The sequence below is a fragment of the Melanotaenia boesemani genome, chromosome 22 (genome assembly GCF_017639745.1).
Source record: "Melanotaenia boesemani isolate fMelBoe1 chromosome 22, fMelBoe1.pri, whole genome shotgun sequence".
Lineage (NCBI taxonomy): Eukaryota > Metazoa > Chordata > Actinopteri > Atheriniformes > Melanotaeniidae > Melanotaenia > Melanotaenia boesemani.
This window is the reverse complement of record NC_055703.1, coordinates 15271961-15287138: the sequence shown is the minus strand read 5'-3', so window position 1 is coordinate 15287138 and position 15178 is coordinate 15271961. Positions and strand designations below refer to the sequence as shown.

The 15178-nt window shown below is 36.7% G+C and overlaps 1 protein-coding gene across 2 annotated transcripts; it reads left to right on the top strand.

The window, feature by feature from the left end:
- The first annotated feature begins 1252 nt into the window (after nucleotides 1-1252).
- On the top strand, nucleotides 1253-14428 carry fbxo25 (F-box protein 25). 2 transcript variants are annotated; one of them, XM_041976632.1, is made up of 11 exons: nucleotides 1253-1361; nucleotides 2161-2343; nucleotides 9101-9204; nucleotides 9567-9616; nucleotides 9741-9833; nucleotides 9929-10022; nucleotides 10376-10560; nucleotides 10907-11089; nucleotides 11422-11565; nucleotides 13080-13106; nucleotides 14184-14428. In XM_041976632.1, the coding sequence occupies exons 2-11, from the start codon at nucleotides 2216-2218 to the stop codon at nucleotides 14271-14273; spliced, it is 1098 nt and encodes a 365-aa protein (XP_041832566.1). In that variant the 5' UTR covers nucleotides 1253-1361; nucleotides 2161-2215; the 3' UTR covers nucleotides 14274-14428. The 2 variants fall into 2 exon arrangements, with proteins under 2 accessions (XP_041832566.1, XP_041832567.1); XM_041976633.1 differs by lacking the exon at nucleotides 13080-13106.
- The last annotated feature ends 750 nt before the right edge of the window (nucleotides 14429-15178 follow it).

Sequence of the window (15178 nt, the reverse complement as noted above, 5' to 3'; positions counted from 1 at the left end):
GGACACCGCTCGAGTTTGACGGATTGCCTTGCATAGCTTCCCTGAAGTGGAGGGTTATGGGGATGGCGTCATCTGTAGATCAGTTCGCCCTGTAGGCAAACTGATGGGGTTCAGAGTGGGTGGCAGACAGACTCATGTGTGTTGGGAAACAAGTCTTTCAAAACACTTCATGACCACAGGCACAGTGCATTAGATATGTGCCACTGAACAAGAACTCAAAAAGGTTAAGAAAGACCTCAGAATCATGGAAGGAAAGTTCAGCAAGGTGAGCTTAGAAAATGCTTCACTGCAGGCACGAGCTCAGTGCTTGGACGAACAGCTGGACCAGACAGAGAAAAAGTTGAGTGACTGCCAGAAAACCTGTGACATGTAGGATAAAGAGCTTCAGATCAAAATTCCCCTTTTCCAGAATGCTCTGGAACAACTGACAAGCCTGCAAGAAAAACATGATGAAAATTAGTTATTGCTGAAGCCAAAAGGGGATAAGAACAAAGTGACTGAGCATAATGAGAAGATGTGTGCCTCTGAACAAGAAGAAAAGGTCAATAAAGACTTCAAAACCTTTCCCCCTTTCTGACTTTACAATCCTGGGTAAAATCCAGGGTACAATCCAAATCCTGAGTTTATTGTTCTTGTAATAAATTAATATGCCTCCTTGTTTTTCTGGCTGCTTTCATTCGCTCGCTGCTTCTTCTGCTTAAGCAAGATATATTAAATGAACTAATCTATGTCTTTAGACATGTCGTTTCCTTTTATAACGCCAAGAATATGATCGTTTATCAGAAGTGAATCCACACATAAAATTTATTAGATTTTTCCACTGATCCACTCAGAACAAGTTTACAAGTGGCTACATTACTGCATCTTTGACAAAAAGAAAAAATACAGATTATATGGAAGGACAGGGACAATATAGGTTCAGAAACAATTTTCAAAAGATCAGTACAGTGTAGTACGAATGGTGAATTGTACTACGGAAAATCCAACAACTAAAACATACACAGATCATAAAAATATGAACTGGGGTTAAATAACTTACACACACACACACACACACACACACACACACACACACACACACACATATATATATATATATATATATATATATATATATATATATATATATGAAGCCCCAAAACAGAGAGGATAAAAAAAATGAATGACGGACTTGGAACTCCAATCAGAAAAGCAATTCTGGGTAGCAACAAAATAAATACAGACATGTTGTCCAATCACAAAGCAGCAGGGGGCGGGAACAAAGCGCTGGATTTACTTCCGTCAATATCTCCTGCAAGGCAGGCTGGAGAGGGGAGAAACAGAGGCAGACGGTACAACACAGGAGTCGTCTCACTTCTAAGGTTTGTTAAGCACTAATGTTTTGTTTTTTTGTTGTTTGAAATTCCAAGCAGGTTGTTAGTTTAAGTTTGATTCTTTAATTTGTTCGTGTCGCGATTAAATCCAGTAAGCTGACTGACATCTTTGTTTTACCTTCATTTTCAGAGCCCTCGTTCTTCTGCTGTTACTGAGCAAATGCTCAAGTTCATAAATGCGTCACAGCTTGTTATTATACGAGTTATTTTAAAGACAGCTTTGCACACTTAGCTTTTCAATATTTAATCATTAACAGTGTCAAAACAGGATTGAATACATTCCGTGCCCTCATATTCATCCTCCTGGCATTTATGATGGAATGGCAGGCCGTGGAGAAAATCCCTAGAAGCAAAGGAAATGCCACTGACCACTCATAATTGCAATTGCAATATTAGCCTTTTACTAAATTTGTTGCTCTAATTTGTTTGGTTTTGAAAACCATCAATTACATAGAATTACTGAAGGATTTGGAAAATGAGTTAATGTTCAGATACTAGTCTGTGGTTTATAGTTGTTTATTTAAACTTCTTTTTAATCAAATCGTTTTCCAGTCAGCCAACTTCAATTACCACTTGTGGACCTGAAAGTTTAGTTTTAAATTAATAGAAGCAGCTTAAGTATAGTTCATTGCTGAAAACAGCAGTTGTGAAGAATTTTTATTTAAATTTTAATAAGAATATTTCTGCCATTTAGTAGTCACTTGTAATATTCAAATGTTTAAGCTTTTCTTTGCCTCTGTGATCCATATCACAAAGATGATTCTTTTTTTTCTGGTTAATCCTCCAGGTGTTTGGAGTGTCAGCGGCCCTCTCTGTTCACTGACCTCCCTTACCCAGCTAATATGCCTTTCTTAGGCAAAGACTGGAGGTCTCCAGGATGGAGTTGGACGAAGACAGAACATGGCTGGAAAAGAATTGAGCTCTTTGGAGAAGACTTGGAGGACAACAACAGTGAAATAGACTTGAAAGCGTAAGTTTATAAGTTTTTCTACATGTATGAATAGTAGTTGTCATATTAACTTTACATGTCATCATCAGAATTTTTTTCCAATGCTGATGGACCAGATGAATGTCAGGTTGAAGATTGTACAGAACAAAACAATATTAAGTCATTTAGAACAGTTGTTGGTACTTTTATTATTATGTGCCAGCAGTGTAAAGATCATACCCAGTTAGGATGACAATCTAGTATTTCGTAAACTTCTTTGCCATTATGTGAAAAAGTGATGATCACACCAACATGTGGGGAAACATGTTGGAGTAGGTTAAGTCTTCTCTTCTTACAGCTGATATCGGTGCCATCCGATGCCTCTTTGTTAATTCAGCATCCTCACCTCTGTTTCACTTCTAAGGTGGAAAGCAGAAAAATATCACATTTTCAGAGGTTAATTTTTCTTGCAGGTAATAAAAATGGTTACAGCAGGTGATAACACAGCAAGTGTTCACTATTTCACCTTCTTTAATAATTCACTAGCTCATCTGAAATATAAACAAAAGACCAACATCTGACTCCACATCTAGTGTTACATCCGTGTCATATAGTCACACAGAGTCTGACAATGTTGGATCAGTGCTCTGTCTGATAATATTTATGTTTGATTATTTTTTTACCAGATTTTATGAGCTTCAGCTAACTGCATAAAACATTTTTAATGCATAAAACATCTTTTTTAATTACACAAGGTGCACACAATTGACACGTCATGCACAGAGTAGCTCTAGTGTTTTCCTTATAGTCCTCAGTATTGTTATTTCTCTGCAGCACACAAATGCTCTCTCATCTCTGCTGTTAGTATTTTCCAGTTCTGGAGAAAATTTTCAGCCAAATCTCATAATGTTATGTTTAGTGACACCTTTGATTTCTCAAAATGTATCATGGACAGTTAGACAGGATGCATGCAATTTATTAGATATGCTAGATTAGATTGTCAGCAGTTTGTGGACACTATATCATGAAGATAGTTATACTCAAAGACCAGAATAAAATATGCATGAAGCAGGTTGCTTTTATTGTTCCTTCTTTTTGTCCTAACTTTTTGAAGGTAATATTTTAATTTTATTTATTCTTTTAACTTACCGATGAAGACTACTTGTATAAATTGAAAAAAATAGATTTATATTGCACACAGAAATATTATATTTACAGAAAGCTATTAAGCAGTGTTTTCCTCTCAGGATATAATTGCATGTTATGTAGTTCCACAGTTTTGTTTAGAAGTGGACTGACTTTAGTTGACTGACTGCCAAAGCTCACTCTGAATGTTGACTTGTTTCTGAGATGCTGTACAGCTTCCACAAATAACACTGAAAGTATTTTGTGAGGATTTTTCCCATCATTAAACTAAACATGGTGGAGAGCTGACAGGAAATTAATGGATCGAGATGGCGTAGCACGGAGGCGATCTGTTATGACTGCATGATTGGTGTCTAGAACTCTCAGGCCATTGAGGCTGTTTTGACTTAACTATATATTATCTTTTATTGCAGCTCACAGATTGTTGTTGCTTGCTGTTGTTGATATATTACTTTGAGCCACAGTACAACTTGGCTGCAAGTTGAGTCTCCCTGAGGGTAATGATGATATTTAAGATCTATCAACAGGAGGGAAGTGTTTCAGCAACCTGTTGCAGAGATGCTTAATTCCCTGGCATTCCTGCAATATTGCAGGAACACCCAAAGTGACCCACCTGCGACCCACTGGAATGCTAAAGGGTTAACTGTCTGTGGAATAGAGTCCAGGGGTTCTGGACAAAACTGCACACACTGATGAGGCCAAGGCTACTCCCTTTCAGAAAGAAACACTTCAGTCTGTTCTTATCCATAGCACAATCTTTAATGAGGTGATCTGCAACCCATAGTTGTAGTGTATTGTGACCAGAGAGTCACCATGGCAACATACATTTGAAAACAGAGGGTTGGAACTTGGGTAGGGTAATTATATATAATAACCAACCGTATCCTGTTAGAGCTGAAATCCAAAATAATTCAGGTGCAATAACATTGATTTTTCAGGAAATTATTGTTTTTGACAAAAAATTTGGAAAAACAGAATATAATATCCAAGAGTTATCAATGGCAGAAGTAAAAACCACTCACTTTAGAAGTGATTTTGAATTAGAATATTTCCCTAATAATTTAGATGATGCAAAGCATCAAAGTACCAGCATTTTTTGTTAAAGTGTACAGCAACTGGTATCATCAGGTATTTAGATCAGGTATTTAGGTTAGGTATAGTTATGTCCTCAACATTTTTAAAGCATTACATATATGCAAACTGAATACAATAAATGTGTGTCACATAATTAAACTGACTTTACCTGTACACACCTGAGATTACATGTAAAGCTAAGATTTCCTGGCCTTCATTTAACTTTATGATTGATTTACAAATTTAGTGTAGTGCATCTCAAAATGGGCTCTTACCTGATGTTGTTTTTTTTTATGTTGGTTTGTGTTTTTTTTACCCCTTAATATCACTAATAAAGACAATGCTGAGCTCATTCCTTCCTTATCCAGGAAGAAACTACACATCACTCGAACTTTAAACATCGGTATAGATGGTTAAAGCATGAATCTTTGCTGGTTGACTGAAGTTGTCAGATGTTAACATACCAGTCTTTCTGACAAATGTATCAATCAGTACCCATTGTGTGCTTTTAAAATACATTCCCTCTAACTGAAGGGTTGATCCACTTTAATTACTACTCTTCTTTGAGAGCAGCTGAACCAAAAAACACGTTTTTGCCAGTCTGTGTTGCATCCCAGCAGGAGAGCTTGCCTTGTTTTCAGCAGGAAACATGCACTACTTTCATGCAGATCAACTGGCAATGGCTGCAGTAATGGAGAGACAAAAGGGCGGTTCTCTTTCTTCATCTATTTGTCTACACTTCCTTATTGCGGTACTTTGTTTATAGAGGAACAGTTAAGTGTAGTGAGATATATTTTTGCAAAGTTATACTGTACACAAGTAACACTTGTTAACTTGGGTCATCTTTCTTGTTTTTACATTTATTTGGCATTTTACACCTTTTTTTAAAATCTATTGTACGGTTTTGTCTTTAAGGACATTTTGAAAATGGAGAAATATTTCAAATGAATACGGTCATTCCATTTTAGTTATTTTTTGGACTGAAAGTCTTTTTGTTCACCAGAAAATATCTGTTATACAATGTATATTAGCTGATTTATTAAAGTGCCAAAAATGGCGGCTTGTTGCTTCAGTCTAATGTAACAATAATGTAATGATCCAAAGTAATGATCTAATGTAAAAGTCAAACTTTACCTTTGACTGGTCAAAGTATAGAATGTGAATAGTTTAGCAAGAAGTCCATCCATTTTCTGTCTTGCTTAGTACAATTCAGGGTCATGAGGAAGCTGGAGCCTATCCCAGCAGTTAGTAGACGAGAGGCAGGGTACACCCTGGACAGGTCACCAGTCCATTGCAGGGCCACAGACCAACCACTCATGCTACTAGGGAGAATTTAGAGTGACCAATTTTAACTAACATAAATGTCTTTGGACGGTGGGAAGAAAACTGGAGTACCCGGAGAAAACACAGAGAGAAAATGCTAACTCCACACTGAAAGCCACTGTTGAAACCTCCCCCCAGCCGAGGTTCGAACCATCAACCTTCTTGCTATGAGGCCATGGTGCTAAACACCACACCACTGTGCAGCCCGCAAGAAGTCCTGACCAACAAATTACTGTCCACTGTTTAGTAACAGCTTCTGTGATCGTTGTAAGGCACTGCCAGACTTTGATTCACACAGTAGTCACGACTGTTCTGAGTTGTTTAGCTTGTAAAGACCAGAGCTGCTTATATTCTGGATATTGGTTGTTGAGCAAGCATTACTGGAATCCCAGCAGAAACTGGTGATATCTCCCTTACGCCACATTCTCGCCTCTTGTATTGATCAGCCAACCGACAGTAACTCACAGTATCACATGAGGTTGTCAGCAGTCTTTTCAACAGAGAGGCAAAGGACACGGCCTTGGACAATAACTAATGACATCATCTCTTCAAATTGGCTGCTTTCCAAACCCAATCCCACCAAGAAAAGCCAGTGACGTCATGCAAAAGAGGTACAGTGTTCCACCAGTGGTTTGTCACACACCATAGTGTGTGTTTGTGTGAATGTCAACAGATGTCTGTCACTTATTTATGAAAACACTCAAGTGCCAGATAGGTGACAGTTTTGAGTTTGAAACTTTGTTTCTGTGATGGTCTGAATTTTTTAAAGGCATCATTCTGCACTTTGTAAAACATACACTAAATTCTACATGAAAACATCTGTAAAGTGTAATTGCTGGAATCAGTTTAAATGCCCATAAATCCCTTTAAATTTTGTTGCCGCTATTATGTCTTTTATTAGCTTTGTAAAGACTTGAGTTCCACACGTAACCTTTGCACCAAAACTTAAAAAAAAGAAAACAACACACACACATAAAAGCCAGGTTATTGCATTCCTCACTGTAACGGACTCTGTCTTATTATTGTACTTGCATGTGTGTTTGTACATAAGGCAGTGAGATGAGTAGAAGGAGACGAGGGATTACTATAGAGTTCAATCATCCTGAACAGTTTTCATTCAGACAAATGATGACATGTCTCGATTTATGTTACCGGAAAAAAGTAGTTTTTTGTCATTCAGTAGCAACTGAAGCCACGTGATGTTATTAATCTTTTAATGTGAAGTAACTATATATCTTCCAGGTTTTAGGAATGTGTAACTTGTTAGAATAAATACCATGTTACTTTCACTCAAGGGTCTGTGTTTTCCAGCTACAAAACCTGTAATCCTCTGACACAGCAAAAATCTGTGTTAAACACAAAGTATTTCATAGATTCCTTGAATAGCTGAATGAAGAACAGTGTCTATAGTCCTTTTTTATTCTGTGTATGAACCCTGGGCTCACATTTGGAGCAAACCTACTACCACAAATGCAGTTTTAATGTTTTCCCATTACTGCCAAAACTATTGCAGACCAGGATTTGATTCCTGAGAACTAGATCTTTTGACATGCTGTGCAACAAGATTTTAAATCCATTGCATTTATAATTGTTATGAATGACTACGATGGAGAGAGGGAGTCCTGAAATGTTATTTATACAGGGATAACAACAAAGGAGCAAGCCTTGCTTTGCTGCACTGATTATGGACACATTTTTCAGGATTAATTAGGTATTTTTGTTGTTCATAACATGTCTAAGAATGTTTCAATATTCCTATTATAATGTTAGACTGTAGGCAAGATTTTGTAAAAATATTGGTTGTTTTGTTGAAGACGTTCATTTTTATATTCGTTCTTGAACTTTGTGCATCTGCACTGGGAATCTGGACCAGTATCCCAGGATGATCTCCAGGTCTTTAAGGTTGAAAGGCTTCCTCAAGATTGCTTCCTTCCACAGATTGTTGCCTGGATTTAGGTTTGGACTTTAGCTGAGTTATTCCAAAATGTTGGTGTTGTTTTCTGTTAAGAATTTTGGGACCTTCTTGTTGGAAAATCTGTTGTTACCCATGGCCAAGTTTTACAACACACTGTCTTACTAGAAGACAGTGATCTAAAACACACAGTTAAAATTGCCCCAAAAAATTATTAATAGTAAAAAAACATTTTAAAATGGTCCAACCAGAGTCCAGACCTAAATCCCAGTGCAACTCTGCAGACATATGAAATGGATTACTGAGAAAGGGAAATAATGACTTTAGGCCAAGTATTTATTTACTAATTGGTTGGAAAACAGAAAATTACTCTAAATAAAAAAGAATTGTTGCATTGGTATGAATTATTTTGGGCTTCTATAGTTATCATGCCAGAAAAATCCCATCCCAAAGATTCTCAATGGGGTTCAGGGGTGGACTCAGTGGTGGCTAGTCCATGTGTGAAAATGATGTCTCATGCTCCGTGAATCACTCTTTCACAATTTTACCCTGATGAATCCTGGCATTGTCATCTTGGAATATGCCCGTGCCATCAGGGAAGAATCCATTGATGAAATAACTTGTTCATTCAGTATATTCAGGTATCAGCTGACCTTTCTAATGCATTGGACAGTTCTTAACTCAATTTTAGTAGTTTCTACAATCTCCTTTGATGTTTTCTCTGCTTGATGCATGCCAATACTTAAACAGACATCTTTTCCACGACTACGGGATGTGTCTTTCAACATGGTTGTAGAGGTAGTATTAAAAAGATTAAGGTTTTACTTATCAGAAATGGCACGATTAGCATGAAATAGCATGGTTAAAATGTTAAGCACAAAATGAACAGGAATTGCATAGAGAAGGCTTGCTATTCAACAAAGTTGTCACATCTCTGTTTCTGTCTCAAACTCTGATGTATGTGTGACATCTGCATCAGTTTCCTCTATCATGGCAGTTATCTTTTTTAATTTTACTTCATGGTTAGTCTTTCTTTTAGTGTGCCTGTAATCAGTATCTTAAATCAGCAGTGCAATAGGATTTGTGAGTGTGAGCATTTAATGTTGGTTTACTTTCCTCTTGTTGGCTCTGCGTTCTCTGGATGTCCAGTTGTAGATTTCAGTCACATTGACAGGCTCTGCTAACTCCATAATATGGCAGCTGTTCACCTGGCAAGACGACGTGGTAAAAAAAAAAAAAATCGGGATGCTGAAGCAGAGGATGGTTTACTTTTTTTTTTTTTTTTTTCTGTATCGTCTGGACAAACCTGTTCATGGTACAAAAATGTTTCCTCTGTGTTCACAGGCTCTGCAGTGACAACAATGAAAATCTGTTTGTTGGAGATGTGTGTGAGCTCACCAGTACAAAGAGGAAAAAGGATTTCTACAACAATAACACCAAATCCCAGTGTGAGTTTCAGTGACACATAATTTCTTTTTTGGCTTATGGAGAAGTTTGGGGTATGAAAATCAAAGGCCTTGTGCACCGAAGTGAGAGATACAGGAAACTTTTAGGGTTTTAGGAAATGCCGTGTTGGCATCTGGTTTTTAAGAATTGATTTGTGTGTTCTGTATCTCCAAATATCTTAAACTGTGTAACCCATCATTGGTGCAATGAAAATAAAATGTATTTACTGAGTCTCAACTAAACATGAGCACACAAAAGAGCTTAAATATCCTTCTTACACACAATGTTTAATGTTTTAAGTATTGTCTAAATCACATTCAGTCAAATACATTGCATACAAACTGCACAAACACTATTTCTTTAGTTGCTTTCAGGGATAAGTGGATCTATGTACAGAAAGGAAGCACAAAAGAAGTAAGTACTGATGCCTTTATTATGACTTTCATACTAGATATATATTTGCTGCAAAAGAAAAGACTCGTGTTGAATCAGTTCATTCTTTAGTAGACAGTATGTGTTTGTTTCTGTGTATCAACAGCGACATGGATACTGCACGCTTGGTGAAGCTCTCAACCGTCTAGACTTTTCTAGTGCCATTCAGGATTTAAGAAGATTCAACTACGTTGCAAAGGTGAGTGTGACGATCACTCATCTCTTAAAAAAATTTTGCTCTATGACTTGTACAGTTACCTTTTTGTCATAATTTATCTTTCTATTCTCCCACAGCTTTTTCAGCTCATAGCCAGGTCTCAGCTGACATCTTTGAGTGGAGCTGCCCAGAAAAATTATTTTAATATTCTGGAAAAGATTGTACGAAAGGGTAAGAAGAGCCAACATGTCTATTGTTGATGCATGTAGTGGAGGTATTCTACCTGTACTCCTTTCTTTTTAAAAGCGTTCTAGTGTCAGAACCCAGGGCTTTTATATGTTAGAGAAATGTTAAGAATGCTAAGGCTGTAAACAACCACTGGTTGCTGTTTCTTACTATTCTCCTGTTAATCGCTGCAGCCTCATGCTAAAGAGTGTCTTACAAAACCAAAAGGCCAACTTCGCTTTTATAGTTACCTGTGTTTTTTTTTTTTGTTTGTTTGTTTGTTTGTTTTGCTGATATATTTATAATTTTATGTTTTGTGTTTATATTTTGTGTCTTTATTTTTTCAATTTGGACTTCAGTTTTAGAGGACCACTACAATCCACGCCTCGTCAAGGAGCTTCTGCAGGACCTGAGCACCACACTACACAGCCTGACCATCCATGTTGGAAGATGCGTCCTTGTGGGCAACGTTAACATCTGGTTGTGCCGCCTGGAGACCATTGTCAAATGGCAGCAGGAGCTCAACAACTTAGAGATCCCTAAGGTAGAAAGCACGTTGGTGTTTGCATTAATAGTTTGCATGCATTTATCTGAATATAATCCATCCCTGACATTTTGGGCCTCAACACACCCCCCCATATCCAGTGTGAGCTGACTGTATATCAGTACTGCTTTTTAGAGAGGAGGTAGTTTAAAACGTGATTTTGTAAATTACTTTAAAGACCATTGTTCAGCTCAGAAAGTCCAAATGCTCAATTGACATGTAGCCTTTAACTCTAAGTTGAATTTAATGTTTTTTTGTTTTTTTTTGTTGTTTTGTTTTTGCACAAAGTTTATTAACCCTAAAGTACAACTCTTGATTTTGTTTTTTGTCATCATTGTTTCCTCAGCAAATGTACACTGGTATGTCATTGAATGACTTGCCACTACACATGCAGAGCAAGATCCTTTGTAAGTTATCTGATGCCTGTGACATCATAAACCTGGGACAGGCCACACCTACGTTCCACATCCTCAGTGAGAACAAGACACTGTGGAAGAAACTCTGCCATTTTCACTTCTCAGACAAACCGGTGAGTTAGTGACATATTTCATCATCAGGTCTGCACTGTAAATTATTTGAATTGATCTCTCGAAACTTGCAGTTGTGGTGTTTTAAGGGTGACCACTAGAGGGCAGGCTTGTCCCACTTTGCTCAAAGCTCTCAATGATCCGCCTTCTCCTCTCTCACTCTCATGCACACACTAGCAGACACATAGAAAAACACAGGACTGTTATTAATTAGGATGTGTTCATTTTTGTAATTTCACTACGTTCCCTTTTTAATTACATTTACATCTCCAGGGTTTTAAAAGGTTGTTTAAATGTTTCCATTCCTGTATGTGTGATTCCACTGTACACACAGTTCTGCAGGAATCTGGTCCTAACCAAAAGTGACAATGTGGACTGGAAGCTGATGTATTTCACCATGCAGAAGCACTACCCCATGAAGGAGCAGTATGGCGACACTTTGCACTTCTGCAAACACTGTAGCATCCTCTTCTGGAAGGTAACATGCAGCCTAAATGCAACCACATTAAACATGTGATGATTGCTGTTTCCTTAAATTAGAAATCTATTTAAAGGTAAATGAAAACAATAAATAAATAAAGATCAAATCTGATCAATTTTATTAAGTGATTGATTGTTTCTTATACAGCTTCTTTCCAAAAAGTTGAGACTGAAGCATCTTTACACATTCATATTGATAGTACTTATTCAGACATTATTTCATTGAAATATTTTTTTTTATGGCTTCAATTTCTCACTGAGTTGAAGTGAAACAAGCTTAGACAGAGTATGTTTGAGCACAGCTAATAATGATCAGTAAAATGTGCCCTCTGCTCTGATAACGTCACCTCAGCTTGCAGGTTGAAAGGTTTGGTTTCTTTTGTTTGCTTTGTATTAAGTTTTGACTGATTTGAAGACTTTAACTTGTGCGCTGCAGTCCCATGGTGGAAATAGTCAACCACAGTCATGAAAAGCACAGTATGAATTTTACTGAAGTCAGTCTGTAAAAACATACTTTTTAGCATTTGGGAATTCAGGAAACCAACTCCTGTTGTTTTAAAAGCAACAGGGTATGTCTTATTATTTTGCTTGATATAAGATTGCATCAGTTTTGAAGCTCCTTTCTTCTATTTTTCATTTCATAAATCCCCAAATGTTTCCAGTGATTGACAGGTCTGAGCTGCAGGCAGGCTGCTTTGGCATCTGAGCCGTGGTGTTTTAATACATGCGGGGGATGTGGTCAGGAATTGTCATGCTGAAATAAGCAAGGTCTTACCTGAAAAACAATGTCATCTAGATGAGGGAGGGATCTTGTACCTGATCAGGTCTAAATTTTTGCTATTCATTGCAACTTTTTTTAATTAAAGACTTTTTAGATTAAAGAAAAATGATAAAAACAGACAATAAGCTTAGCAGAAGTTTGAATGTTTGGTTTAACTTTTCAGTGCAATAAAGCGCTCTAGTAATTCAACATACAGCTAAAAGTGAACTGTTCATTAAACCTGCACAGTTCAAATAGTAGTTTCTATAGTAGTATTTTTTAAAATACTTCATTTACTGGTGCAAAAGGAAACCTGCTCTAATGCTTTTTTCTTATAGCCAACAAAATTCCCACCCAATTAAGGCATGCTGGATCAAGCAAATCACACTTACTGTATAAGCACACGTAAGCACTACTGGTAATGCTAATCCCTGTGGCCTAGTGGAAAGGATTTTTTAATTCATGTGCTCACATGTGTATAAATGGCTTGCTTGTCCACAATGACTGATAAGCCTAAGATAATTTTTGAGGCAATAACTTGCAGTGACTATATGTTTGTGCAGACAGTAACTTTCCTTTAAGCAAAGATTAGTCCTGTAGTATCATTAAAATGTCTTTGTGCCCATATTTGCTTTCCACAAACTTGTTTTTGTCCTCGGTTCCTGAATGGTTTAACTCTCGCTTCTTTCCTCCACCCTTTTTCCTGTTTCTTTCCCTCTCCTCCTGGTTCCCCTTCTCCCTGGTTCCTTAAGGATCGCCATGTGGCTTTGTTATTTAAGGTACTTTCTGTCCCATCATGTGTTCCTGTTTCTTCATTTGCCATGTTTTCTCATTTCCTGTCAGTCTGATTATCGCATATCTGTTTCCATGGGTTGATCTCTGTCCTGTGTCCTTCTCAGCTTTACTTGATGTCATCACATTTAGAGATGTTTAGTAAACAGTGACATAATCTGGACTACTTATCTGTAAACTTTGCCATCATGTTTCGTTAGATTGCTGTCAGCAGAAAACAGTCAGCTGTCTTTTTTTATCTAACACAAATATTTACGCCAATGTTTGTGTGTGTATGTCAATGTCCAGGATTAGTTTGCACATGCTGTTTGTTAATCTGTCACTAAATTTGTGTGTTAAGTCATTAGAGACTAATTACCTATAGTTTCAAACAAAATGTGTAAATTTTACATTTTAATGTACCAATTAAATCGTATCCTAACCAGTTGTAAAAGTTGTGGATGGACAGGAACAAACAGCAGTGAGAAGGCGCAGCATTAAAGCAGCTGTAACCAATGCTGGGATGTTTATAACATTACTTACAGGGCTGCCAACTCTCATTCAGTTCTCACACATCACATTTATTTATCACACAGTCATCAATGGTGTTTCAGGGTAAAACTATTTGATTTGCACTGACTGTCTTTAAACATTTGTGGATTTACAGGACCTACAGCCCTGTCCGATCAGACCTTAGACTGGTGTTAGAATTCAAAGGATTAGTTTTAAACTTTTTCCTATCTATCCATCCATCCAAACATACATACACACACATACACACATACATATTAGGAGTACCCCCCTGACCTCCCACTGGCAGACACTGATTATACCAGTTATTTTCTTCGAGAGGGAACACAAGCAATTTTCTCTGTAATCTAAACTCAAAAGTTGCAAAAAAAGCAGCTTGTAGTGTCAAGTTCATAAGAAGTTATTAGTAGGCAATGAAAAGTGTCATCCCTTTCATGTAGCTTTTTTATAACTCGGTGAATGTTTACATTGGAATTACATGAATTTCCTGTTCTTGCTTCAATGTTTCCTGATTTCCTTTCAGTGTAATAATTTGCCTACTGCCTTTCCCTCAGGACTTTGGCCATCCATGCACAGCCAACGATCCAGACAGCTGCCTGATGCCCATCTCCCCACAGCACTTTATCGACCTCTTCAGGTTCTAAAACTTCCATGCTGGACTTCAAGTGAAATGTCCGTTTACCATCACTCCAACATAAAGAGTGTAAGAGACCTTGATGTCATTTACCCAAATAAAAAGGGCTTGAAGTTAACATAACAACAAAAAAATTTTTATCAATTAAAAAAAAATATATATATATATATATTTTTTTTTTTTTAATTGATAAAATTTTTTTTATTTTTTATATATATATATATATATATATATATATATATATACACACACTACCGTTCAAAAGTTTGGGGTCACTTTGCCATGGGATTCAATAGGGAAGTGACCCCAAACTTTTGAACGGTAGTGTATATATATGTTTATATGTATATATATTTATCTATATGTATATATGTATGTATGTATTTCCAAAGTTTTTATTGAGTTTTAGATTGATGATGAGTATTTAAGCACAAAAACTAAATTGAGCTGCACAAATGTTTGTCTTTACGACAGAAAAATACATTTCTGATAGAAGGTATTACAATATGTACAGGCAATATAAATATTTCTAAAAGAGTCCTATGTAAAACAAGCTTCAGCACATTTACAGTGTGTGACAACTGGTAACGTGTAATGAGTTTTTAAAGAAATGGAAATAGAGAAATGTTTACAGTGATACTGTTTATTATTTATTTGATCTGTTTGGTTGTGGTAACATTTTTCTGAAGTAGCCGCATGTCATGTCTGAGTCAATAACAAACTGTGTTGTCCTTTGTGATTTCCTCTTGTGTTCAGTGTACCTTGGGTGTGTTAATACTAATTATAAATAGTATAAAGCTCCATTAGCTGCATTAATTGTACGTTTTTCTACTTTTGTCAGAAGTATAAAGTGACAAATAGCACATTTAAAACATAACTTAAATTAAAAAAAAAAAGCAAAAAACTTTTTTATCC